The sequence below is a fragment of the Macaca mulatta genome, chromosome 18 (assembly GCF_049350105.2).
Source record: "Macaca mulatta isolate MMU2019108-1 chromosome 18, T2T-MMU8v2.0, whole genome shotgun sequence".
NCBI classification, from domain to species: domain Eukaryota; kingdom Metazoa; phylum Chordata; class Mammalia; order Primates; family Cercopithecidae; genus Macaca; species Macaca mulatta.
The window spans coordinates 1,119,803-1,144,442 of NC_133423.1; the positions used below are offsets into that span (position 1 = coordinate 1,119,803).

The following is a 24,640-nucleotide window of genomic DNA, read 5'->3' on the forward strand; positions in this document are numbered from 1 at the left end:
GCAGGTCTGAGCCCCACGTGGTCCCGGTGGGTTGCTGCAGGTCTGCTATGGAAAAGGACTGGGGCTTGCACTCAGGCACTCACCGGGGCCATGCACATCTCCCCTTTCTCCACACCTGTGTCCCCTACGGACTCCTGCTGTGTAATGGACAGTGGGACCCTCTGGTGAGGCATCCCCCTTCCGCTTCGGGCTGTGGCCATCATGTCTCAAGTTTCCTGGGTGAACTCATCAAAATGAACGCGTGCAGAGCAGCGCGGTGTGGAAATTTCCTTCCTCTCCACCTGCAGAAAGGCCCAGAAGGCGGCCATGGAAGGGTTGCAGTGCCACACGCAGACCTTATGCGGAGGGAGCGTCAGGAGGCCCTTGTCACCCTCCCTGAGGTCAAGCCTTGAAGATTCCCCAGGGAGGTGGTGTGGGGGAATGGAGGTTAGAGGTCAGGGCTGGAATCCTCTTCCCTGACCACCAAAAGGGCAGTTACTGGGGCGGCACTGGGGGTGCTGTGAGCGTCGGCTCAAACCTCTGTCCCATCCCTGGGAAGGTGGTGTGGCCTTGGGCAGAGGTGGATGCGGAGGGCCTCCTTCCGTAGGGTGCCCATTCTGGGTGCCATGGGGGCCTGGCAAGGGCTGCGCTACCCCTTTCTCCCTGGCCGGAGGCAGGAAAAGTCGGGGGCGGGGGGGGGGGGGGGACGAAGTCATCCACAGTCGGCGTGGAACATCTGGGACTTACTAAATTTATTTTTATCTAGGTATAAAAAATTAAAAATCCAAAGAAAGAAGCAGGGCAGGACACAGGCCAGTGACTTCGCCCAGCGCTGCCAGGGGAGTCAGGCGGGGCCCCGCCGAGTTCTGGGGCTGCTCACACAGGAGGGCCGAGGACGCGGCCGGCAGGAGCCGCTCCCCAGAGCCAGACGACCCCCGCCCTTCGGCGCGCCTCGGGGGTCCCGACGCTGCAGCTGGAGGGGGCGGGGGATCCCCGTGCGGGCGGCGCAGGCATCAGCGCTCTGCCCGCACCCACAGCGCGTCCGCGGAGTCGGCGGCCTGGCCCGCGCCGTCGGGGCCCTGCGAACTGTCCTCGGTGGCCGTGGCCGAGCGCGTGCTGTCCTCCCGCAGGGCCGGCTCGGGGCTGGTCGCGCGCTGCTGCTGCTCCTTGAGCTCGGAGTAGGAGCGCGAGAAGGTGTGGAAGATGGAGGTGACCGGGAAGGCCATGAGCAGGATGCCGCTGAGGATGCTGCTGAGCGCCACCACCTGCCCGGGCAGGCTGCGCGGAACCATGTCGCCGTAGCCCACGGTGGTCATGGAGATGACGGCCCACCAGTAGCTGGCGGGCACGCTGGAGAAGTCGCGGCGCGCGCCCAGCTCGCGCTCGGCCAGGTGCACCAGCGGCGCGAAGAGCGCCATGGCCACGCACAGGAACAGCAGCAGCAGCCCGAACTCGCGCGCGCAGCGTTGCACGGTCAGGCCCAGCGAGCGCAGCCCCAGCGAGTGGCGCGCCAGGCGCATCACGTAGAGCACGCGCAACGCGCGCAGCAGCCGCAGCACCAGCCCCGCGCGCTCCAGGAGCTTGGTCCCGCCCGGGCCCGCCGCCAGCCCCAGCAGCAGGGACACGTAGAACGGCAGCAGCGCCAGGATGTCGATGATGTTGAGCGGCGCGCGCAGGAAGGCGCACTTGCTCTCGGCCTGCAGGGAGCGTAGCAGGAACTCGAAGGAGAACCAGGCCACGCACACGGTCTCCAGCACGAACAGGCTGCGGCACTTGGGGGAGCACTCGCCCTGCGGGGAAAGGGGACGTGGGGTTGGGGGGCGCAGGCCTGTTGGAGGGCCGGGGCGCTGCGCCCTTCCTTCCCCAGGACCAGAGGCGTCCCCAGGCCACCCTTCCCACGCCAACCCACGGAAGCGGGTGCAAGGGATATTGACAAACAGGCCCAGTTCTATTTGGAAAAAAAAAAAAAAATGAAAAACCAGCAAGATTTAATGGTGATCACTTCGGGCTTGAGAGCGGATGCCCTTAGCTGACCCAGGAAACTGGTGAAAATAATGTTTAAACCTTTGACCTTTTAAAGCCTTGGGAAATGATCTTAAGAGCAAACAGCAAACAAAGAAACATCTATTTATATGTGAACATTCTGTAAGAAAGAGCATTTGTGGTATCTGTGTCAAGACTGCATCCTCCTCCTCAGCTTGGCCAGGAGGAGACTCCATGTGGAATGGCTGCAGCCAGGGACACAGCCCTCCCACCCCCACCCCACCCACAGCTCCCAGTCAGGGGGCTTCTTCCCCCAGAAGGGGCCGACATCACCATCTCACATTCTGCCCTCAGCTCCTGGGGCTAGGTCCTTGGGGAGTCCGGTGGAGGGTGGGGCTCCCTCCTCCTGCCCAGTCCCCACTCTCGTGGGTGGGAGGCCGGCCTTGGGCGTCACGGGAGGGAGGCCGGCCTTGGGCGTCACGGGCGGGAGGCCGGCCTTGGGCGTCACGGGAGGGAGGCCGGCCTTGGGCGTCATGGGCGGGAGGCCGGCCTTGGTGTGGCACACTGAGAAGACAGGGCCTGACTGCCCTTGCTGAAGTGATTCCAGGCCAGGAGAGGCCGATGAGGTCTCAGGCTGCTGCCCCCCCCCCCATCAAGCTCTCAGCTCCTAGAGAGGGAGGGTGTCATTCACACTGAGGCTTGCCCTTGTCCCCATCCCCCAAATCCGTGGCTCAGAGATTTCTGCCAGGAGGGAGATGCAGGAAGTAATCTCCTCTCAAAGGAACTGACCTCATTTGCAACAGAACATGAAGAAGCTTACACCTAAGGACACTCTCAACACTATCAGAGGTGGAGGTGAAGTGAATTAGCAGATTCATGCGTCTGCTGACCATGTAGCCTAGATGCAGGCTGGCTAGGGTGCTGGGGAATGAGGGGAGAAGACAGCTGGCAGGAGCCCTCCTGGGTCAGAACGCCAGGCACTCTCAGAAAGCAATGAGAAGGAGCTGCAATATGATCAGGTTGTAGAGGAATAACAGAGCTCTCAGCTGGCAACTTGGAGTTTTAACTACTGGGTGTGGTCAGTGAGACAGAGGAAGAGGTTGCTCCCCAAACCCTGTCATCCTAGGGTGACTGTGGCACACTGGCGCTGCCCCGACACAGAGACTGTTGCTGGGGAGGAGGAAGGGCGCACGGGCATCACGACAGTAACCCAGCCAGTCACCAAAAGACTAAACCAGTGAGTAACAGGCCCAGGATGGGGACTACCCAAAGGGCTAGAGTATCTTGTCTAAAATGTCTAGTGTCTAACGATGGCAAGATGTGTGGAAGAGGAGGAGGGGAAGGAAGGAAGAAAAAGAAAAGGAGAGTATGACTCATACATCAGGAAGAAAGCAGGCAACAAAAACTGCTGTGAGAGTGACCAAATGTCAAATTTAACAGAATGAGATTTCAAAGCAGCCACTATCAGTATGTTCACAAAACTAAAGGAAGTGTAAGTGAAAATGCCACAAATAGAGGCTGTTGGTAAAGAGATGGACATTTAAAAAAATACCCAAATGGAAATTCTGGAATTGGAAAGTGCAATAATTAAAATAAAAAAATTTAAAAATCACTAGAAAAGCTTAACAGTAGGTTTTAACCGGCAGAAAAAAGAATTAGTAAACATGAAGATAGTTTGACGGGAATTATGCTGAAGAACAGAGACAAAAAGAATAAAACAAACAGCGCCTCGAGAAGTGCAGGACACCATTATATGCCCCCACGTATGCATAATGGGAATATCCAAGAAGAGGAGAGAAGGGAGAAGAAAAACTATGCAAAGAGATAATGGTGGAAAAAAACCCCTCAATTTATTAAAAACAATAACCTATATATCCAGGAAGCTCAATGAACTCCAAGCAGGATAAACACAGAGACCCACAGATGGACACATCATAATAAACGTAATGAAGGTCAAAGACAAGGAAAAAGTATGGAAGCAGCAAGAGCAAAATGAGGATCACTTACAAAGGAACTTCACAGATAAACAGCTGATTTATCAGCAGAAACACTGCAAGCCAGAAGGCAGTGGAACAGCATATCCAAAGTGCTCAAAGGAAAAAATCCCTGCCAATCAAGAATCCTATATCCAGCAAAGTTACTGTTGAAAAATTAAAGTAAAAAATAAACACTTTCCCAGGCAAACAAAAATTGAGAGAATTCACTGCTTAGCAGACCTGCCTCACAAGAAATACTAAAGAAGGTTCTTCAGGCTGAAAGCAGGTGACCCCAGATGAAAATGTGGATCGACACAAAAAGTGTTAGTAAAGGTTATTATGTAATTAGAAAAGACACTATAAATGCATTTTTTTCTTAATTGATTTGAACAGCAACTGTATAAAAATAAGATGTATATAATGTATTAAGCCTGCAGCATATAGAAATGTAATATATGTGTAATGTTTGCCAATAAAAGCCCAAAGGAGGTGTGTGGGAGCAGAGGTGTGTGGGAGCAAAGGTGTAATGGTCTAAGGAAATGACAGATAGTGAAGCAAAAGCAATAACTGTAACAATGTGTATCACAACAATTGCACCAAAAGGGAGAAAAGCAAATACAGCTATACAGGCGTAACATCTTCATCTCACTGGAATTAAGCACAAACCTGAAGCAGGTTCTGATTATTTATGGTAAACTCCAGAGCAAACACTAAAATAAATAACTAAAAAAAACCTTTAAAATATCATTACTGGGCTGGGTGTGGTGGCTCATGCTTGTGATCCCAGCACTTTATGAGGCCAAGGCAGGTGGATCACCTGAGGTCAAGGGGTTCAAGACCAGCCTGGCCAACATGGCAAAACCCTGTCTCTACTAAAAATACAAAAATTACTTGGGTGTGGTGGTGTGCGTCTGTAATTCCAGCTACTTGGGAGGCTGAGTCAGGAGAATCACTTGATCCCAGGAGGCAGAGGCTGCAGTGAGCAGAGATTATACCACTGCACTCCAGTCTGGGCGAGAGACCTCCCCCCCCTCTCTCTCTCTCTCTCTCTCTCTCTCTCTCTCTATATATATATATATATATATATATACACACACACACACACACACACACATTTATATGTATTTATAAAAAATTAGTGCAATTAAAATGCTCCATAAGAAAATAACCAATGCAAAAGAAAGCAGCTAAGGAAGGATACAGAAACAACATGATCCGTGAGGCGCATGAAACAGAAAATAAGATGTGGCAGACACAGACCCAACTATATCAATCATGACATTAGATATGAATGGAGCGAACAACCCAATCAAAAGCAGAGTGGGTTTTAAAAAATAATTGAACTAAATGTTGTCTACAGGAGACACACTTTAGATTCAAAGACACAAATAGATACAATGTAAAAAGATGGGAAAAGATGTATCATCCAAACAGCAACCACAGGAAAGCTAATAGACAAAGTAGATGTTAAAACAAAAAGTGTTACTCGAGATAATATGTAATGATCAACAGGTCAATCCAGCAAGAAGATAAAACCATTAAAACATATGTACCAATGATACAGCAATAAGTAAATGAAGAAAAAACTGAACAGAAACAGAAATTGAGAAAGAGACATTCCATAATAATAGCTGGAGACTTCATTACCCCTCTTTTTAATTTTAATTTTTATTGTTTTTTAGACGGAGTCTCACTCTGTCACCCGGATGGAGAGCAATGGCATGATCTCGCCTCACTGCAACCTCTGCCTCCCAGGTTCAAGCGATTCTCTTGCCTCAGCCTCCTGAGTGGCTGTGACTACAGGGGCGCACCACTGTGCCCAGCTAATTAATACGGCACTTTCAATAATGGACAGAACTACTATACAGGAGAGCCAAGGAAACAGAAGGCATGAACACCACCATGAGCCGAACGGACCTCACAGACATCCGTAGAACGTGTCACTCAACAACGCAATATACGTTTTTCCGATGTGCACACGGAACAGTCTGCAGAACAGGACATATACCAGCCATAGAACCAACCTCAACACATTTAAAAGGATAGAAATAATACAAGTATAGTCTCCATCCACAGTATTAGAAATTAATGACAGGAAAAAAATTGGGAACCTCACAAATATGTGGAAATTAAACATATTCCTAGATAATCAAAGAGGTCAACCAAGAAATCAGAAGGGAGTCAGACTTGGAGATGAGTAAGAATGAAGACAGGACATATCCAGACTTACGTGGGGCAGCTAAAGTAATGCTCAGACGGCCATGCTCAGAGGGCCAGCGCAGCGGCTCATGCCTGTAATCCCAGCGCTTTGGGAGGCCGAGGCGGGAGGATCACTTAAGCTCAGGAGTTGGAGACCTGCCTGGCAACATGGTGAAACCCCATCTCTACAAGATACACAAAATTTAGCTGGGTGTGGTGGTGCACGCCTGCAGTCCCAGCTACTCGAGAGGCTGAGATGGGAGGATCCCCTGAGTCTAAAGGGTTGTGGCTTCAGTGAGCCCTGATGGCGCCACTGCACTCCAGCCTGGGTGACAGAGCGAGACCCTGTCTCAAAAATAAAAATAAAAAATAAAATAAATAAATAAAAAGAAAAAGTAATGCTTAGAGGGAAATTTGTAGCTGTCAATGCCTATAAGAAGAAAGATCTCAAATTAATAAGCTCACACTCCACTCTAAGACAACTGGGAAAACAAAAGTAAATAAAATTTAAAGCAGGCAGGGGAGGAAAATAACAGATGAGAGCACGAACTAATAAAACAGAGAAGACAAAACCCATAGAGAAACCAATGAAACCAAAGGCTGGTTCTTGGAAAAGATCAACAAAATCAACAAATCTTTAGCTCGTTTGAGCAGAAGAAACAGAGAAAATTCCATTTACTAGAATCAGAAATGAAAGTGGAGACGTAACTCTTGCCCTTACAAACGTAAAAAGGGCAATAAAGCAGCACTGTGAATAATCGTGTGCCAACACAATAGATAACTTAGGTAAAATGGATCCATTCACAGAAAAACAAACTACAGAAACAGGAGGAAGAAACAGAGAATCTGCACAGACCCATCACAGTGAAGAGGCTCAGCCAGAAACCCTCCAACTACCCACAAGAAAAGCCCAGGGCCAGATGCTTCACTGAATCCAACCAAACGGTCAAAGGAGAATATCCACAGCCACAGAAAGAATGACGTCTTGTCCTCTGTAGCTGGAGGCCATTATCCCAAGCAAATTAACGCAGTAACAGAAGACGAAATACAGCATGTTTTCGCTTGTAAATGTGAGCTAAACGTCGGGTGCTCATGGACATAAAGATGGCAACAGCAGGCCCTGCGGACTGCCGGGGGGAGCAGGAAGGAGCAAAGCCTGGAAAATGTGCTGTTGGGTGCTGTGCTTGGTACCTGGGTGACAGGACCAATCCTACCCCAAACCTCAGCATCACACAATATGCCCAGGTAGCAGACCTGCACACGTGCCTCCTAAATCTAAAATAAAACCTGATATTATTAAACAAAAAAAAAAAATAAAATTTTATTCATAAAAAAGGAATTAATACCAATTCCTCACAAACTATTATGAAAATACAGAAGTGGAGAGAAGGCTTCCCAGGTCATTCTGAGGCCAACATCACCCTGATACAAAAACCCGATGAAGTATCACAAGAAAATCACATATGAATACCGACGTTAAAAGATTCAACAGAGTATCAACAAGCTGAATCCGGCAGTGTAGAAAAAGAATCAGACATCAGGACTGAGTGGAATGTATCCCAAGGACGCAAGGCTGGTTTAACATCTGAAAACCAATTAACGTAATACATTATATCAATATTATAGAAAAGAAAAATCACACGATCACGCCACTGATGAAGAAAAAGCTTTCGACAAAATCCAACATCTTTTCATGACAGAAACACTCAACAAACAGGAAACCGCCACAAAAAGGCATCTATGAAAACCCACAGCTAACATCACACGTAGTAACGAAACACTCCGTGCTCCCGTCCGTTCAGGAATGAGATGCTAACGCCTGTTCTTTCACTTCCAGTGGACTCCGTACTGGATGTTCCGGCCAGGGCGATCAGGCAGGTTAAACAGAATGTGCAGAGACACCTGCTAGGCCAATGACACGGTCATGTTGGTTCACAAATGACAGGACCTCGTATATAGAAAATCCTTAGGAATCCACTAAAAACACCCATTAAAACTAGTGAGTTCAACACGGTTGTAGAATATGCGACAATAAACAAAAATCAACTTTATCTCTATACACTCACAATGAACAATTAATGTAATTCTACTCACAACAGCGTCAAAAGGAAGAAATGCATCAGAATAACTAACAAAAAAACAAAAACAACTCATACTCTGATAACTATAAAACACTGCTGAAAGAAATTCTAAATTCTGACCATTCAATAGGGGAAGAACAGTTTGTTATCAAGCGGTACTGGGGTGCCTTGATGTCCACACACAAAAGAATCCAGCTGAGCGCTTACCTGAACCATACGCAAAAATTAAGAAAAAATGGACCAAACCTCAAAATGTGGGTGCCAAAATTACACAACTCTGAGAAGGAGACATGGGGTAAAATCTTCATGACAAAGGACTGGCCAAGGGCTATGAGATACGGCATCAAAAGCACAAAAAATTGATAAACTGAACTTCATAAAAATTAGAAACATTTGTGCCTCGAAGGACAATAGCAAGAAAGTGAACAGACAACCCACAATGGAAGGAAGTATTTGGAAATCGGATCCTTGATAAGGGACTTGCATCCAGAATAGATAAGGAACTCTTATAGCTCAACAATAAAGACAACCCAAGTTAAAATTGGGCAATGGAGGGCCAGTGCGGTGGCTCATGCTTGTAATCCCAGCACTTTGGGAGGCCAAGGTGGGCAGATCATTTGAGGTCAGGAGTTCGAGACCAGCCTGGGCAACATGGTGAAAATCTGTCTCCATTGAAAATACAAAAAAAAAATAGCCCGGAGTGGTGGTGGACGCCTGTAATCCCAGCTACTCGGGAGGCCAAGGCACAAGGATTGCTTGAACCTGGGAGGAGGAGGTTGCAGTAAGCTGAGATCACCTGGACGACAGAGACTCAAAAAAAAAAAAAAGAATGGGCAAAAGGTCTGAACAGACATTCCTCGAAGAAGAGCTCTGAACTTTCAGGAAGGACATGAAAAAGATGCTCGACATCACTGGTCATCAGGGAAATGGGAATGAGAACCTCACTGCGGCTTCATACGGAGGACGCCGCTGTCCCAGCCCCACTGCGGCTTCATACGGAGGACGCCGCTGTCCCAGCCCTACTGCAGCCTCAGGGCCGACCCAGCCCCAGAGCTGGGCTGGGGGCCTTCTCAAGAGTCTGCAGCCTGTCAGCACAGCTGGTAGAAGCCCCGTGAACCGGTCCCAGCACATGCCCCAAACATGGTCCCCACCCCATGGACAGGGCTGAATCTGGGCCTGGTAGGTGCTCCCCACAGCTTCTTCCACCCCTGACGCCTAGGTCTGGGTGCCCCGTGGCCTCCTCCACCCCCAAGGCCTAGGTCTGGGTGCTCCCTGTGACCTCCTCCACCCCTGAGGCCTAGGTCTGGGTGCTCCCCATGGCCTCCTCCACCCCCAAGGCCTAGGTCTGGGTGCTCCCTGTGACCTCCTCCACCCGAAGCCTAGGTCTGGGGCGTGGGTTTTGTCCTAGCATTTTAAAAACTGTGGTAAAATACACGTAACAAGACACCATCTGAACCGTGTTAAAGGGTGTTAAATGCATTCAGAATGTGTGGCCTTCATGTCTCCAAGGCAATTACCCTGTGAGCCCGAGACGGTGGCCCCGTCAGACGTCCGCTCCCCGTTCACCTCCCTCTGCAGCCTTCCCTGGCCACCGACCACAGTGAAGTCTTGACCGACATTCAAGGCGGGTGGCTTCTGTGCGGATCCCTGGCTCCAGTCCATTCCGAGCCTCACGGCTGTAGGAACAGTGGGGGAGCCAGTCCCCGGGCCCCGATCTGTGCCCAAGGGAGACCCTGCAAAGCCCCTCCCACCTGGCAGGGTGTCCGGGTGCAGGCGGCTCTCGGGGCAGAGCTCAGGGGCCTTGGCGCTCCGAACCACTGGGGCTGTGAGCCCGCGGGACGCCAGGCTCCGGCATCCACGGTGTGTGAGCCCCAGGGAGGCTGGATCCAGGTTTGAAACCCTGATGCGCCCAGCCGGGGGGGCATTGGGATTTGGGTGGTTAGAAAGTTCTCAGCTCAGGAGGTGCCCAGGCCGAGTCCTCCCTCCCACATCTGTCTCTGCGCGGCGGTGACCAGGAGGCGGCAAATTCAGGCTGGAGCTCGAGGCCCGTGAACCTTCTGACACCTGCTGAGAAGCGGCACCGGGCATCTCAGACAGGTCGGCCCCAAGACAGCCTTGTGGCTCTGAGCCCAGCACGCCCTGGAAACAGCCTCGTGGCTTCTGGCCCAGGGCGGCCTCCGCCTCTGCCTCTGCTGTCTCAGCGTTTCCGTCCCCGTGTCCTGTCCCCGTTTCCCCATAGGCATCTCCCTCCTGTCCCCTCCTATCCCTCCCGAATGCCCCCTCTGCATGTCCCTGTCCCCATGTCCCTCTGTGTCCCCACAGGCATCTGCCTCATCTCCCCTCCTGATTGTCCCGTCCCTATGTCCTTGTGACCCTATGTCTCCATGTCCCTGTATCTCTGTCCCCGTGTCCCTCTGTGTCCCTGTCCCTGTGTCCCCTCAGGCATCTCTCACATTCCTCCCTATGTCCCTGTCCCCATCCCCATGTCCCTGTCCCCGTGTCCCTGCAAGCATCTCCCTCGTGTCCCCTGTGTGTCCCCGTCCCATGTCCCCTGGCAGGTCGCCAGGTTGCACACCCAGGACTGAAGCCAGGCAGGCTGGCCCCAGGGCACCGTCCTAACCACTGGGCGATGCTGCCTTCCACACGAGCCCTCTGAGGAATCTGCGTCCCTGGCGGGGCTTGGGGACCGGCGGGGCAGGAGCACCTGGGCTGTGTGTCCTGAATGTCCCCCCGCCCACAACGAGGAGGGACCGGGTGCAGCTGCACTCAGGGTCAGAAACCGCCTGGACCGGGTCTGCCCGTGGTTAGAGACCACCTGTGGAGCCACAGGTGGGACAGTCGGCGGGCACGTTTCCCGAACTTTCAACCCAGAAAACAGACCCTGATTGATCAGATTGGATGCATCTGGTCTACTTGGCCAAAAATCAGGTCAGAGAAAAAGTCTATATTCAGCCTGACTCACCCAGTTTTGAGGCCCACACAGCCCCCGCCCTCTAGATTTGTTTGGCTTTTTTGTGCGTTTTAACAGACATTCAGGGTTTTCTGTGGGGTCCCAGGGCCGGCTTCTGCCTGCCTTGGCCGGGCGGGCACCTTCAGACCCTGCCCCGCAGCCCTGGGCTGCTCCACGACGTTCCGTCCTCTGTGCAGGACCCAAGGTCGGGGCTGGGCGGGGGCTGCAGAGCAGGCCCTACTGGCAGCTTCCGCCCTCTGCTGTCGGGGTGGGGTCTGTGGTCTCGGATTCCAGGGCTGGGGACTGTGAGGGGTGTAAGCAGGACCCCAAGAGCTGGGAAAGTGCTTCTATGGGGAGGGAAAGTGGACCCCAAACTCAGAGATCAGTGTGGGCCTCCCAGCCCTGGTGTCAGGACGCTCTGATTATCACAGGTTTCAGGGATGGTGTCTCGGCTGCATCACCGACCCACATGCTGCTGTTTCTATGAACGTGAAAAGCGAGTTTGCTCCCACGTGCAGGAACCTCTGGGTAAACTGCTCCCGAGTTCCTGGGCCCCAGGATGAGCCCCCCTGAGGAACACAGAGCCAGGCGGACCCCTGCCCCCGTGGCTCCCAGATCACGAACCCACGCGTCTGTGCGCCTCGGGCGTGCCCGGTCTCTTTGGAAACCACAAGCATTTCTCAGCTCTAGGTAGAAAACACGAAGCAACGATGAAAGAAATCCCAGAATCTAGAATTCCTGCCCTATGGCCCGGGGAGCTGCCGCACCCAGGCGCAGATCCAGCCCTCCTCCTCTACCGCATCGGGACATCACAGCCTGGCTCTCCCCCAGGGACCCAGTGGCCGGGGCTGCATCCCACTGCGGGAGCTGAGGAGGGGAACCAGCCAGTCCCTGCCGGGTGGCTGCTCTCACCAGAGGACGGGAACCCAGCAGTGGTGGGGGCTGCAGAGCTGAGGACCTCCTTGAAGGACTGAGAATGGAAGTGTTTGTCATTAGGAGGGACCTAGATGGGGAGAATTCTCTTGGGGGTGCAGGTGTGGGGCCCACAGGCAGGGGCGGGAGGAGGGCTGAGAACAGGGACATGGCATGGGGAGGGGCATGAGGATGGAGGCCCTGCAGCTTCGGTGCTGTGCTGGGGAGCTGAGCTCTGGCTTCACACTGGCAGAGAGAGCTCAGCCTGTGCCACCGGAATTGGAGGCGGGAGGCTGGTGGGAGAAGAGGGCCCAGCCTCCGGGAGGCACTGGGAGAAGAAAAGATGGCAGGGCGGGGGTTGGGATAGAAACGTGAGGATGTGGGGACTGACTAGATGGGGGTGAGGGGATGGTCCCCACCCAGGCACACCTGAGTTGGGGGTCAGTGGGCCGGGCTGCGTGGGGTCCTGATGGACATGCCTGTGATGACGCCGGTTAAATGGCAGAAGGCGCTGCAGCCGCCAGGACAGGCCCTGTAAACGGCATCATCCACTACCACCAAAGCGAAAACCAAAACACGCCCGCTGGGAACGCCGTGTGCTCACGGCCTGCGTTTGCTCAGGACACCTGGAAGTGGAACAGCTGGTTTCTCAGACACACAAGCACATCCTCACCTTTGCCAGACAGGCCCCCCTTCAACGTTTACTAGAAGCTGTTGAGTTGCTCCCCAGGCAGCCACACACACTCAGCCCCGTCCCCAGCAGACAAGTGTCCCACGGGTCACAGTCACAGCCAGGGTTCTGGGACCCACCGTGGCCCGGGCGGGTGGGGTATAAACTCGTAAAACTCTGTACTGACGTTTTTTAAAAGCCTTCAAAGACCGCGCGCACTTTGACCTGGAAGTTCTACTTTGGGGCGTCAATTGTCAGGGAATGTCACAAATGGACCCAAAGATTGATGCAAAAGGACCTGCCGGCTCATCAGAGCTCAGCTTTATGGGAATGCACAAATCAGCGTCCCGGAACCACCGCCACCGCGAAGACGCAGCGTGGAGACGCAGGACAGTTCCCCCAACCCGCAGTTCCCAGCCTCAGCGACAGACCCGGCCGGGCCCCCAACCCCAACCTCACCCCCACCCCCACCCCTGGCTTTCCCAGGTATCCCGCAGGCCATCAGCCTGGCTTCCCGACCTGGCCTCTTCCGTGTCCGGCCTCCGAGCTCGCTCGTGCTGTCCCGGGCCCCCACCGTCTGCTGCTTTTCACCGCGGAGCCGGCCCACTGTGGATGCCCCAGGGTGGATCTGGCACCAGCCGTCGCCGTCCGTGTTGGCTGCTTCCAGGCTGGGCTGTGATGAATACAGCGGCTGAACACTTGCTCCGCACGTGACACACGCTGCCCTTCCCGCGGGTACGTCCTGGGCGTGGGGCTGGTGTGCAACGAGTGCAGGTGGCAGGTGTGCCCGGCGTCCACGCTCCGCGGCCGTCTCGCCACGCCAGGGCCTGCAGGGCCCGAGCCGTCCGGCCGCGCACCCTCCTCTGCTGCTGGTTCTTGGATCAGGGCCCTCCCAACGTCCGAGTGACAGCTCCGGCGGCTGAACCTTGTATTTCCCTGGTAACAGTTCAGGCTGTATCTGCCCATAGACGTGTCCTCTTGGCTGAAGTGTCTGTTCGAAACTTCCATCCCTTTTTAAATCAGGTTTTCCTACAGTTGAGTTTATACAGTTCTGTATATAGTTTAATTACAAGTCTTTGTTAGATATGTGATTTACAGATATTTTCTCCTAGTCTGAGGCTTGTCTTTTCATTCTCTCAGTCTTTTGTGGACAAAAGTCAAAAGAGTGTTTTAAATAGAGATGGGGGCCGGGCGCGGTGGCTCCCGCCTGTAATCCCAGCACTCTGGGAGGCCGAGGCGGGCGGATCACAAGGTCAGGAGATCGAGACCACGGTGAAACCCCGTTTCTACTAAAAATACAAAAAATTAGCCGGGCGCGGTGGCGGGCGCCTGTAGTCCCAGCTACTCAGGAGGCTGAGGCAGGAGAATGGCGTGAACCCGGGAGGCGGAGCTTGCAGTGAGCCGAGATTGCGCCACTGCACTCCAGCCTGGGCGACAGAGCGAGACTCTGTCTCAAAAAAAAAAAAAAAAAAAACGCTTTAAAAAAAAAAAAAAATAGAGATGGGGGTCTCGCTGTATTGCCCAGGCTGGTCTTGAACTCCTGGGCTGAAGTCATCCTCCTGCCTCAGCCTCCCAACGTGTCAGGATTACAGGCCTGAGCCCCCTCGCTAGGCCAGAAGTTTTGGACTCTGATGAAGTGCAGCCTATCCGTTTTCATCTTTCACGAATCGCGTATCTGACACCACGTCTGGGATCTCCTTCCTTACTCTCCGTCAGCAAAGGCCATCTCTATGTTTTCTTGTACAAGTTGTATAGTTTTAAATGTTGTTTTATGTTTAGGTCCACGGTCCATCTCAAGCTGAATTTTTGTATAAAACGTAAGGCATGGGTTGTGTTTTTTAAAAATATGGGAGTCCTGTTGTTGTAGCCCCATTTGCTGACAAGTCTTTCTCCGTGCCTGGCCTTTTCACTTTGCCAAAAGCCGGCTGGCCCCAGTCGTGTGGTTCTACTGCTGGACTGTGTCCATGGCCCCACACTGTCCTCTCCCCACACTGTCCTGCTGTGGCTTCAGAGGAAATCTGGAAAGCAGGCGGTGTGAGTTCCAACTGCTTCCTTTTCAAAATGGTTCCTAGGCCTTTCCATAAAGATGTCAGAATCAGCTTGTAGATATTTGCAGAAAATGGGATTCTGAATAGGATTTCGGTGAATCTGGAGATGGACTATGGGGAGGGTGGACACAGTCATACTGAGTCTTCAACGCATGAGCACCGCAGGCCTTCCGTTGATTTCGGTCTTCTTTATCAGTGGTTCTGTAATTCTCAGCACGTAGATGGTGCCTAGACCTAGGCTGTGAGACTTGCATGTAAGCAATTCATGGTTTTTGCTGCTATTAATGAACTTTAAAAATTTTGAATTCCAACTGTTCCCTGCTAGCAACTCACTTAATTTTCTTAAGCTTTTTTGTGGGTTTCTTGAGAGTTTGTACATAGGCAGTACTCTTCTCTTGCTTTCCACTCCTATGCCTTCTACTTTCCTTGCTTCACTGCTCTGTCCAGGACTTCCAGCACGGTGCTGGCTAGGAGTGGGGAGCGGCCATCCTCGGGTTGGTCCCAATCTTAGTGGGAAAACATTTCATCTTTTGCTATGTATGTTGTTAGCGGTAGGTTTTTTTGGTAGATGTTCACTATCAGAATAAGGAAATTCCCTTCTATTCCTACATTGCTGAAAGTGGTGTTTTAAAAATCATGAATGGATACTGAATTTAGTCAAATGCTTTTTCTACATCTGTTGAGATGAACAGCCGGCATTTTTTCTTTGGTGCATTAATACTGTGAATTACACGGGTTGGTTCTGAACACTGAACCAAGCTTGCTTTCCTGAGAAAAACCTCAGTTGGTCGTGATGTGCTGTGCTTTTAATGTCTTTACCAACCCTGATTTACTGATGTTTTGTTGAGGAGTTTCGCATGAGTTCGTGGGAGATACTGGTCTTTCTTTTTTCTTTCCTTGCCCTGTCTCTGGTTTGGTTTCAGAGGAGTGTTGGCCGCTTGGAATGAGTTGGGAAGTGATCCCTCCTCTTGTATGTTTCTGGAACAGACCATGTAGAATTGGTGTTATTTATTCCTTAAATTTTTGTTAGATTCACCAGTGAAACTATGTGGGCCTGGAATTTTCTTCTTGGAAGGTTTTTTTTTTTTTTTCTTTTGAGTCGGAGTCTTGCTCTGTGGCCCAGGCTGGAGTGCAGTGGCGCGATCTCAGCTCACTGCAAGCTCCGCCTCCTGGGTTTACGCCATTCTCCTGCCTCAGCCTCCCGAGTAGCTGGGACTACAGGCGCCGCCACCACGCCCGGCTAATTTTCTTGTTCTTTTTAGTAGAGATGGGGTTTCACCATGTTAGCCAGGATGGTCTCGATCTCCTGACCTCGTGATCCACCTGCCTCAGCCTCCCAAAGTGCTGGGATTACAGGCGTGAGCCACCGCGCCCAGCCCCTGGAAGGTTTTAAACTATGAATTTAACTTCTTTAATTAGCATAGGATGTTATTTATTTCTTCTTGAGTGAATTTTGGTGACTAAGCATGTTTTTAATTTTTTTTTTTTTGAGACGGAGTCTCGCTCTGTCACCCAGGCTGGAGTGCGGTGGCGCGATCTCGGCTCACTGCAAGCTCCGCCTCCCGGGTTCACGCCATTCTCCTGCCTCAGCCTCCCAAGTAGCTGGGACTACAGGTGCCCACCACCACACGGCTAATTTTTTGTGTTTCTAGTAGAGATGGGGTTTCACCATGTTAGCCAAGATGATCTCCATCTCCTGACTTCCTGATCCACCCACCTTGGCCTCCCAAAGTGCTGGGATTACAGGCGTGAACCACAGCACCTGGCCTAATTTTTATCAAAGTAATCATACATATAATTTTAAAAAAACTTGATTAACACTAGACAGCTTATAAGAAAAGGCAGTTTCCCATCCTCCACTCTTAAGTCCCAGTGGGAATAATTTTTAAATTTCTGATTATTTCTTCTGACAGTTACTTCCCTACTTCTAAATGCTGAGCCGGCCATTTATTGGCATATTAATGTTCTACATTTCGGTGACTTTGTAGAGTTGAGAATCTGGGTCTTCCACACACCCCACCTTCAACCACTAGAACTGTAACCTCTCTCCTGCAGACATTGTTACATCCCATTTTTGGAGTCGGATAAGTCATGAGCATTTACCGTGTTAAGAAAACGTGAACATGCTCTCTGCTGAGCCGAGTCGTGCTCTACAATTACATTTTTTTCTCATAGGATGTTTTGTTTCTCCTGAAGTTTTATGGTTTCATTCCAGAACTGCTTAGGGCCACCTGCCCACCACCCAGGGGGCCCCTTGCTGTTCTGCCTTTGGTGGGACCTCGTTTCTTCCCTGTCACCATGGAAGCTTTTAGAATATTCTCCGTTCCCTGAAGTTTCAGGACGAGATGCCTCGGCACGTGTGCATTTCCATTCAGCGTAGGGGATTCATGCACCGGTCTCACCGACGGGTCACTCAGTCAGCAGCAACTCTGCAAGCAGACTTTAACCCTTAGCTTCCTAAGTACTGAGAGAAAATACTGACTCATTTTACTAACTATGAATTTGTAACAGTTTGACTTTGAACTGAATTGAGGTTTATTCTTTTCACTCATCTACAGAAAAGGCCTCTTGCAGTCAAATGAAGACAGAAAAGCAGAAGAATATTAAATCTATATCAGGGAACAAACTGTTTCAAAACAGCACAACAGCCCTCTGCCTAGAATGTGCTCGTCTGGAATTATCTGCACGGAAGCAGACGTGTCAACTCGATTTCCTGTTCAGCCTGTGTTAACTCGTTTTGTGCCCTCGTGTCTGGAGAACATCAGCACGGCTTCCCCTCGGCCTTCTGTGCTCTCGCCCTCCCCTGGCTGAAATGAGCCTGGCGGTCCCAGGGCCGCCTGACCACAGCGTATTCTGAGGTTTCCTCTGAGCATGGTGTTCTGTGCCAAACACCATGAGAGGCGTCTGCAAGAAGGGCACGGAGTTGGTGGTCCGGGCCTGGCACGGCTGGTGCCCGAGAGCGAGCCCGTGTGGTCTGCAGGTGCAAGCACTCACGGTGCCAAGGGTGTCGCCGATGATTCACCCGGCTGTGCCAAGAGAGGGGCCAGCCCTGCCCTCAGGGCACCAGCACCACAGACACAGGTGAGCAAGCTGCTGGCAGAGGGCACCACTGCCTGTGGATGCAGAAGAGGGCATCCTTCCCGGGACAGAATGGTTCCAAGTCATGAGTTAGAATTCAATCGGGTTGAACAACAGCGTGGCACCTGCAGCCCCTGTCCTGGCCCTCGGCCGCTGTTTTCCCACTGCTGTTTCCCAGGAGCCACAGCCGGCACAGCAGTGGCCACGCCCCAGGTGACCCCTCTCCATTAGGCGCTCTGCACCCAGCCCAGCCCCGCCAAATGCCCAAGCAGCCTCCTTGCAACTTTCTGCAGTGCCAGCCCGATCACACCTGCCTGTCAGGGCCTTTCCACAGCGCCAGCCACCACCTTGGAGACCCCAGCTGATGCCTCAAGGACAGAGCACGCCAACCCCAAACCCAGCCTCAGAATGACCTGCAGACAGACAGCTGCCATCTGAATCCACCATGTTTCAGGGAAGCTTGTGCAGTAGGAGAGAATCAATTCTGGGCTGGGCCCCCCGCTTTGCACTTTTCTCTTTGTTCTCCAGAATCCACCGGCTCATCTTCGTACACATTTCTCTAGATTTTAAAGATTATTTTGTGAGAGTCCAAAACACCCGCCAGGAGGCTGACTGACGCGAAGTGTGTGTGTTAATCTGGGAAGTGGCCTCCCCCCTCGGGGCCGGTGTGCCCTGTTCACTCATTTCTACGCCTCCGCTGTTGCCGGGGCTGTTCTCGGTAGACACAGAACCTCTCTTGCTAAGATTATTCCTAGGCCTTTCATATTTTTGTTATTATGGTGACCAGAATAGTTTTTCTATTAAATTTTCTATGACCGATGGCATAGGGGAAGGTGGCTGATTGTGGCGACTACACGGCTTTTCTTCAATCTGCCCACAAAACGCAGTTCAGAAGCAGAATCCCCACCTCAGCCCGTGATGGGGAAAGGTGGGTGGAGCTGTGAGGGCCGAGAATTCCCGAGGCAGTCAGGAGAGCAGCCCTGCCTGGCCCCTCAACCCCACGCTTGACCTGAGGCTGTAACCGCATCAGCTGTTCCCGCTGGGAGGTTCTGGGGCAGGCGGCTGCCCTCGGGACGTCCTCGTCAAGGCCCTGAAGCTGCCCGAAAACGTGTCTAACTTCAGTGGTCTCTGGGCGTGAGCATGTCACTGACAAGGATGTCCCCTCAGCAGCGAGGCCTGCGCCTCTTACAGGCTGGACCTGGACGCCGCAGCCGCTGCCTTCTTTGGGCTAAATCCCCTCCCGCCGAGTCCCAGGCGCCTCCCGGCCGAGTGCGGCAGCTCAGCGGACACTGTTGCCAGATCGAACCACAGCTGCTCTGCAGCCTCCCCTGCTTTCCTCCCAGACTCCTGTTTTCCACATCGCCAAGTTCAGATGCTGTGAACAGACACTGAGGACATGGGGTGTGCCAGGCTCCCAGGAAAATGCTCCCGTCCAGGGCTCGTGCCCGGACAGCTAGGGCCGGGCTCCCCAACACCCCTTACAGCTGCACACAGGCCAAGTGCGGGCCTGGATGTGCTCAGAGGGACCGGTGGCTACCCAGAGGAGCTGGGAAGACTCACCGGAGATGGCTGGAGGGACCGGCGGCAGGAGCAGTGCTGTGCGCCAGCACGGGGAGTGACAGAGGGAACGGGAGTGTAGGGGAGGCCCGGGGAGGTGGGGAGCACACAAAAACCCTTGCAGGGCACAGAACTGAGAAAAAACAACAGCCCGGGAATAAACAAAGTCCACGAAGAAGAAAGGTGAAGTCTCCCAAGTGACACAGACGGACAGGAGGCAGAGAAACGCGGGGTGGAAGAGGGCAGTCCCCAGCAAGGGCCTCAAGCCTGGGACCCAGGCCCAAAGTGAGAACTCGCATTCCTGTTTTCCTGCCCAAGTGCTGCCTTTTCCAAAACCACCCTGGCCCACCGTGCCATCCATCCTGTCCCCAGGCCCCACCGGCAGAGCTGCCTGGCTTCTTCCTAGCAGGTCCCTTTGTGAACCTCCCCACGATTTCTGCACACCGACCACTCCTGCTGTGTCATCAGAGGGGGACAGCGCACGCCGGCTCACGGAGTGGCGGTCCCCACCCCACACACCCTCCCCACGGCCGCCGCACAGGGACCACACAAGCCTTCGCTTCCCTTGTTTGCAGAAGGAGAGAGACTCCGCTGTTTGATTCTGTGTGCTGAGCATTGTCCAAAGCAAGGCACATAAACTATTCAAGTTAATCTCAACAGCTTTGAAGAATCTGCATTTGGTGAGGCTCAGAATGGAGAGAATGTTTCAAGCCCTGCCGTTGTCAGAGCCAGAGCTGGACGGGAGTGCGGGTCACACTCAGGGTCTGAGAACTGAGCCAGCCCCCGACTGAGCCTCGTACTGCGGCGAGAAGAGAGACCGGAGACCTGGGAGGGATTTTATGGAAAAAGAATTGGCCGGGCGAGGTGGCTCCAACTGTAATCCCAGCACTTTGGGAGGCCAAGGTGGGTGGATTACCTGAGGTCAGGAGTTCAAGGCCAGCCTGGCCAACATGGTGAAACCCAGTCTCCACTAAAAATACACAAAAATTAGCCGGGCATGGTGGTGGCGCATCTGTAGTCCCAGCTAGTCGGGAGGCTGAGGCAGGAGAATCACTTGAACCCGGGAGGTGGAGATTGCAGTGAACTGAGATTGCGTCATTGCACTCCAGCCTTGGTGACAGAGCGAGACGCTATCTCAAATAAAACAAAAATACTGAAGCTTTGAGGCTTTTATATCAGAGATTTTAGCTTTTTTTTTTTTCCCCAGACTAAAGTGAAAATCCAAAACACAAATCTTCTATGTTTTCCCATCAAATCTGTGCAGGAAGCAGAGCAGCCCTTTATCTTCATCCCCTGCCCAGTGGGTTTCTAGGCCCCGCTGTTTGCAGGTCTCCACGAGCCTCCGCAGGGTCTGATCCCTCGACAGGAGTGCCGAGGGCTGCGAGGGTGGGTGGCTGGCCGCAGGCACAGGACCGCTGCCATCACCGGGCCCTGCCCGCCTCCCAGAGCTCAGCCCAGCGGCATCGTGCGGCCCCAAAGCAGCTGGCCCCGGTGACCCATCTGCTGTGGGTCTTCACTCGGTGCTGGCAGGAGTTTGCTGCCAGTGTCGCAGTGGCAGAGACTGCCGACTGGAACCTGCCTCCCTGGTAAAGGGCAGCCACAGCTTTGCCTAGGCCTGTGGCCTTCGGGTTAGGATGTGCTGCAGACGTCCAGGCCAATGGGATGCAGACGGACGCAGAGGCTCTGCCAAGGCATCACAGGGGGCTGCCTTCCCCACTCTCTTCTGCCCCTGGGTGGAGACTGGTGGTGTGGGAGCCTCCTGGGATGTGGGGCCACCGGCTGGTCCTGCACTGCCCACTCGACGCTGCTGTAAGACGGGGCGCCTGACGTCCACCGAGATCCCCAGGTTTGGATCTGTCGTGGCCCTAACACAGCCCCTGTTATACCACACGGATGGGAAGGGGCCACGGCCCAGTGCAGCTGCCCTAGGGAGCCCTGCTGCCTGCTCTTGTTGAAGAAATCAGCTCTGAATGCACAACCTGCCACCCGGTGCTCAGGTCCAGGACAACTCTGACTGCAGCTGTAGGGACAGGCCACACCCCACGTCCCATCCACGCCCTGCGTCTGTCCTTGCCGTGCAGCCAGTCAGGGCTCCAAGGGTCGCCCACAGGACAGGCTGCAACAGACACAAGCACGTTTCGCGCTGCTGGGAGGTGCGATCTGTCAGCTCGTAAGGCTCAGCCTCACACAGGTGCAGGTGGACACAACGCTCCCGTGGCGGACTCCGGAGGCCTGTGCCTGACATGAAGGGCTGACCCTCCCCAGCGCAAAGGACTCCTCCTGCCTGGCCACAGGCTGGGACCTTTCTCCTGCCCCAGGCTCGACGGAAACCGCAGCTCTTCCTGGTCTCCCGGTGCTGGTCTTTGGGCTGGAACTCAGACCCAGGCTCTGCTGGTCTCCGGCATGCTGACTGCAGCGTGAGGCCTCCAGGACCTGGTGAGCTGACTCCTGCCAATCAGCCGCACCCTTTCATCCCGCACCTCCGGAGAACCCTGATCAGCACAACTCGGCATCCGCAAAGCTCTCGCTCTGCGAGCTGACACGACTCGGTGTCTGTGACGTCTGCCCACGTGCAGAAGAAACTTGGCGACCAGCTTTTAAAGCTGTTGCAAAAATGTTCTCAGTGAATTCAATGCTTCAAATCCCAGTCATGAAATCTATAACTAATTATACTGCTCTTAATTTAATCATGTGAGTTTAAAAGAAAAAATCAATTTACAGAGCCAAAAATCAGCCTGAATGTACAAGGAAGCAATGGATTTTGAAAAACAACCTCCAGCCACAAACCTCCACCAACAGCAGGCAGGCCAGCAGGTGGGTCTCCAGTGGGCGGAGCAGTCTGTCCCGGCCTCCAGCCAGCACGTGGGTGCTCACACCGTCCAGGCCACCCGGCAGCCGCCCAGCGCAGGGGGAGCGTGCAGCTCTGCAGGCACGGAAACTGCCCCCAGCCATCCCTCCAAAGCGCTCTGGATCCTCACAGTGGGCGTCACCGGGCCCCATCCACCGGCAGGAAGCCAACGCGGGTGCCATCCTGACCACGGAGAGCCCACGGGACCCCAAAACCACACCACGTTGTTGCAACCATCATCTAACCTCACCCCAGACACACGTTTCTCAAGAGACACCGCTCCCTGCCGATTATCCCACAGCCATTAGGGCCCACGGCAGCTGAAGCTCGTGATCCTGTCTGTATGTTCACAGGGCACCTTGGGCATGGGGGGCCTCGTCTGGGAGCAGACAGTGGGGAGCAGAGAGGTGGCTCAGCCTCCTCCACACAGCCGTCCACAGCCTAAACTCCCAAAGGCCACAGACTCACTGGAGGTCCCACGAGGGCAATGGGGAGCACAAACGGTGCCCACCCACACGTGGCTGGGGCCCGGAGGTGGGAGGTCCCACCCGGCTGAGCCTCTGACAGCTGGGAACGGGTGGTAACTCCCACTCCAGCTCTGACCTCAGGCCCGTCCGTGTCCCTACAGCCTGGATTACAACGTCCAAGCCAGGGCTGCAGGCCGTCCCGTGTGGTGGCGGTGGAGGTGTCTGCAGGTCGTGACCACGGGTAACCTCTCCTAGGAAAGACGGCAAGGTTGGGGGTGCAGCGGGGGTGTCTGGGTTTAGGATATACTTTTGGGGGGTCAGAGAATTCAGGATAACTTTTGGGGCCACAGATGTTTAGGATTTGGTTTGTAACCTCTGTGGCCACAGGCAGGATAAACAGTTGAGCAAATCACCCGAACGCCTGGCCACAAAGATCCTGTGGGTTTGGGACAGAACAGATTTTCTCTCCTGGGAAAGGCCCAGCAATGGAGTGAATGATCCCACATGACTTCAGGCAGAGGACGGAGCCTGCTTGGACAGTGCAGGGCGGGCCAGGTGTCCACCTTCCGGTCCCCACGGCCGTCCCAGCGCACCTGTGGGCCAGCGCGTCTCCTGTGAGCTCAGACTCAACAACTGCCCCCAGTCCAGGCAGCCCAGAGCCAAGCACACACTGACAAAGCCGGGTTCTCAGGTCCTCAGTGTTGCTGGGGACACACGGGCATGTTTTGCTCATAGATAACCGAGGCTTCCTATTTCTTCAGCACCCGCTGTGTGCAGAAGACCAGGCGTTTCCATGGTCCCCGTGCCAAGCCTTCCCCACACGGAGCTGCTGCCCCTGTGCAGGTCGCAGCCCAGGGCGGGAGATTCAGCGGGGGGCAGGCACTGAAACCAACCAGCGCCCTGGGCTTCCCTCATTCTCTGAGGCATCCAGGAGACCTGGGAGAATGTCCTGGCTGGACTCTGGCTCGGGGTCTCCCCAGTGTCTGTAGAGCTGTGTGTAGGGGTGCTCACGGCTCCGGCACCCCCACCCCTGCACCTGGGACAGCACCGTGCGTGGGAAACGCAGCAGAAGCTGACCCTGCGTGGCGGCCGGACTCAGCCTTCCGTACGTAACCCATCAGACCTCACATTTTGTCAGTAACACCGACTCCTAGTTCTCAAGAACTCGTTTCCTGACAAACGGCACCAAAGCGCCTGCACCCACGTTCCCTCCCGGGAGCACCGAGTCACGGTCCCACTGCCGTCCCTCAGCGGCTGGCTTGGGATGGTCGGCCAGTGACTTGGCTCGTCTGAGGCCTGAGTTGGGCTGGGACTTGCACTGTCTGGGATCCAGCATGTATTTAATTACAAGTCGGGCTGAGCGTTTTTTCATGGGAATCACCAACATTTTATGGTTCCCCACATCTCATCAATCAAGTGGACAGAAGGTGACGTCCTTCGCCAGCCCCTAGCTGGACGCTCGGAGGTGCCCTGGCTTCCGGTTTTGTTACATCACCAACACGTCAATTCTCATGCTTTGAAATATTCTCTTGGGACAGGGGTGAGGACCATCTTTTCTTGGCTGTTCACCCACACAACCGAATCGCTTCCGAAAAAGACCTCGGTCAGCAGTGGCTGCAACGCTCGGACACATGTCACCAGGCCCCACGCGGGGGGCGACTGCTTCTTACCTGCACAAGCGATTTAGGGGCGCGTGCCAGGAGTGTGAAGCGCTGGGTGCCATGGAGCCCAGGGTTGTCCCTGAGAGGATCTGGGGTTTTGGGGTGCACAGTAAGGATCAGGGCTGGTGTTCCTGGGGTGGCTTCTGTAGCTGGAGCAGCCCAAACTTCTCCCATTCTCTAACATGACACAAATGAATTTTCCCTCCTGGATATTCAACTGAGGACAGCCAA

The 24,640-nt window shown here is 53.7% G+C and overlaps 2 protein-coding genes across 4 annotated transcripts in view; one reads left to right on the plus strand and one right to left on the minus strand.

Annotated features, from left to right (window-relative positions):
- The window catches only part of SLC66A2 (solute carrier family 66 member 2), a 57,437-nt gene extending 49,981 nt beyond the window's left edge, over positions 1 to 7,456 (plus strand). Inside the window, exon 7 of the mRNA XM_077974576.1 lies at positions 5,621 to 7,456. The gene's annotated coding sequence lies outside the window, so the exon portion shown is untranslated. The remainder of the gene's footprint in view (positions 1 to 5,620) is intronic.
- Positions 717 to 24,640, minus strand: part of KCNG2 (potassium voltage-gated channel modifier subfamily G member 2) — an 86,942-nt gene continuing 63,018 nt past the window's right edge. For all 3 annotated transcript variants that reach the window (XM_028838126.2, XM_015122244.3, XM_077974874.1), the window contains one exon: positions 717 to 1,769. In XM_028838126.2, coding sequence (XP_028693959.2) covers positions 993 to 1,769 — 777 coding nt within the window. In that variant the 3' untranslated portion in view covers positions 717 to 992. The remainder of the gene's footprint in view (positions 1,770 to 24,640) is intronic.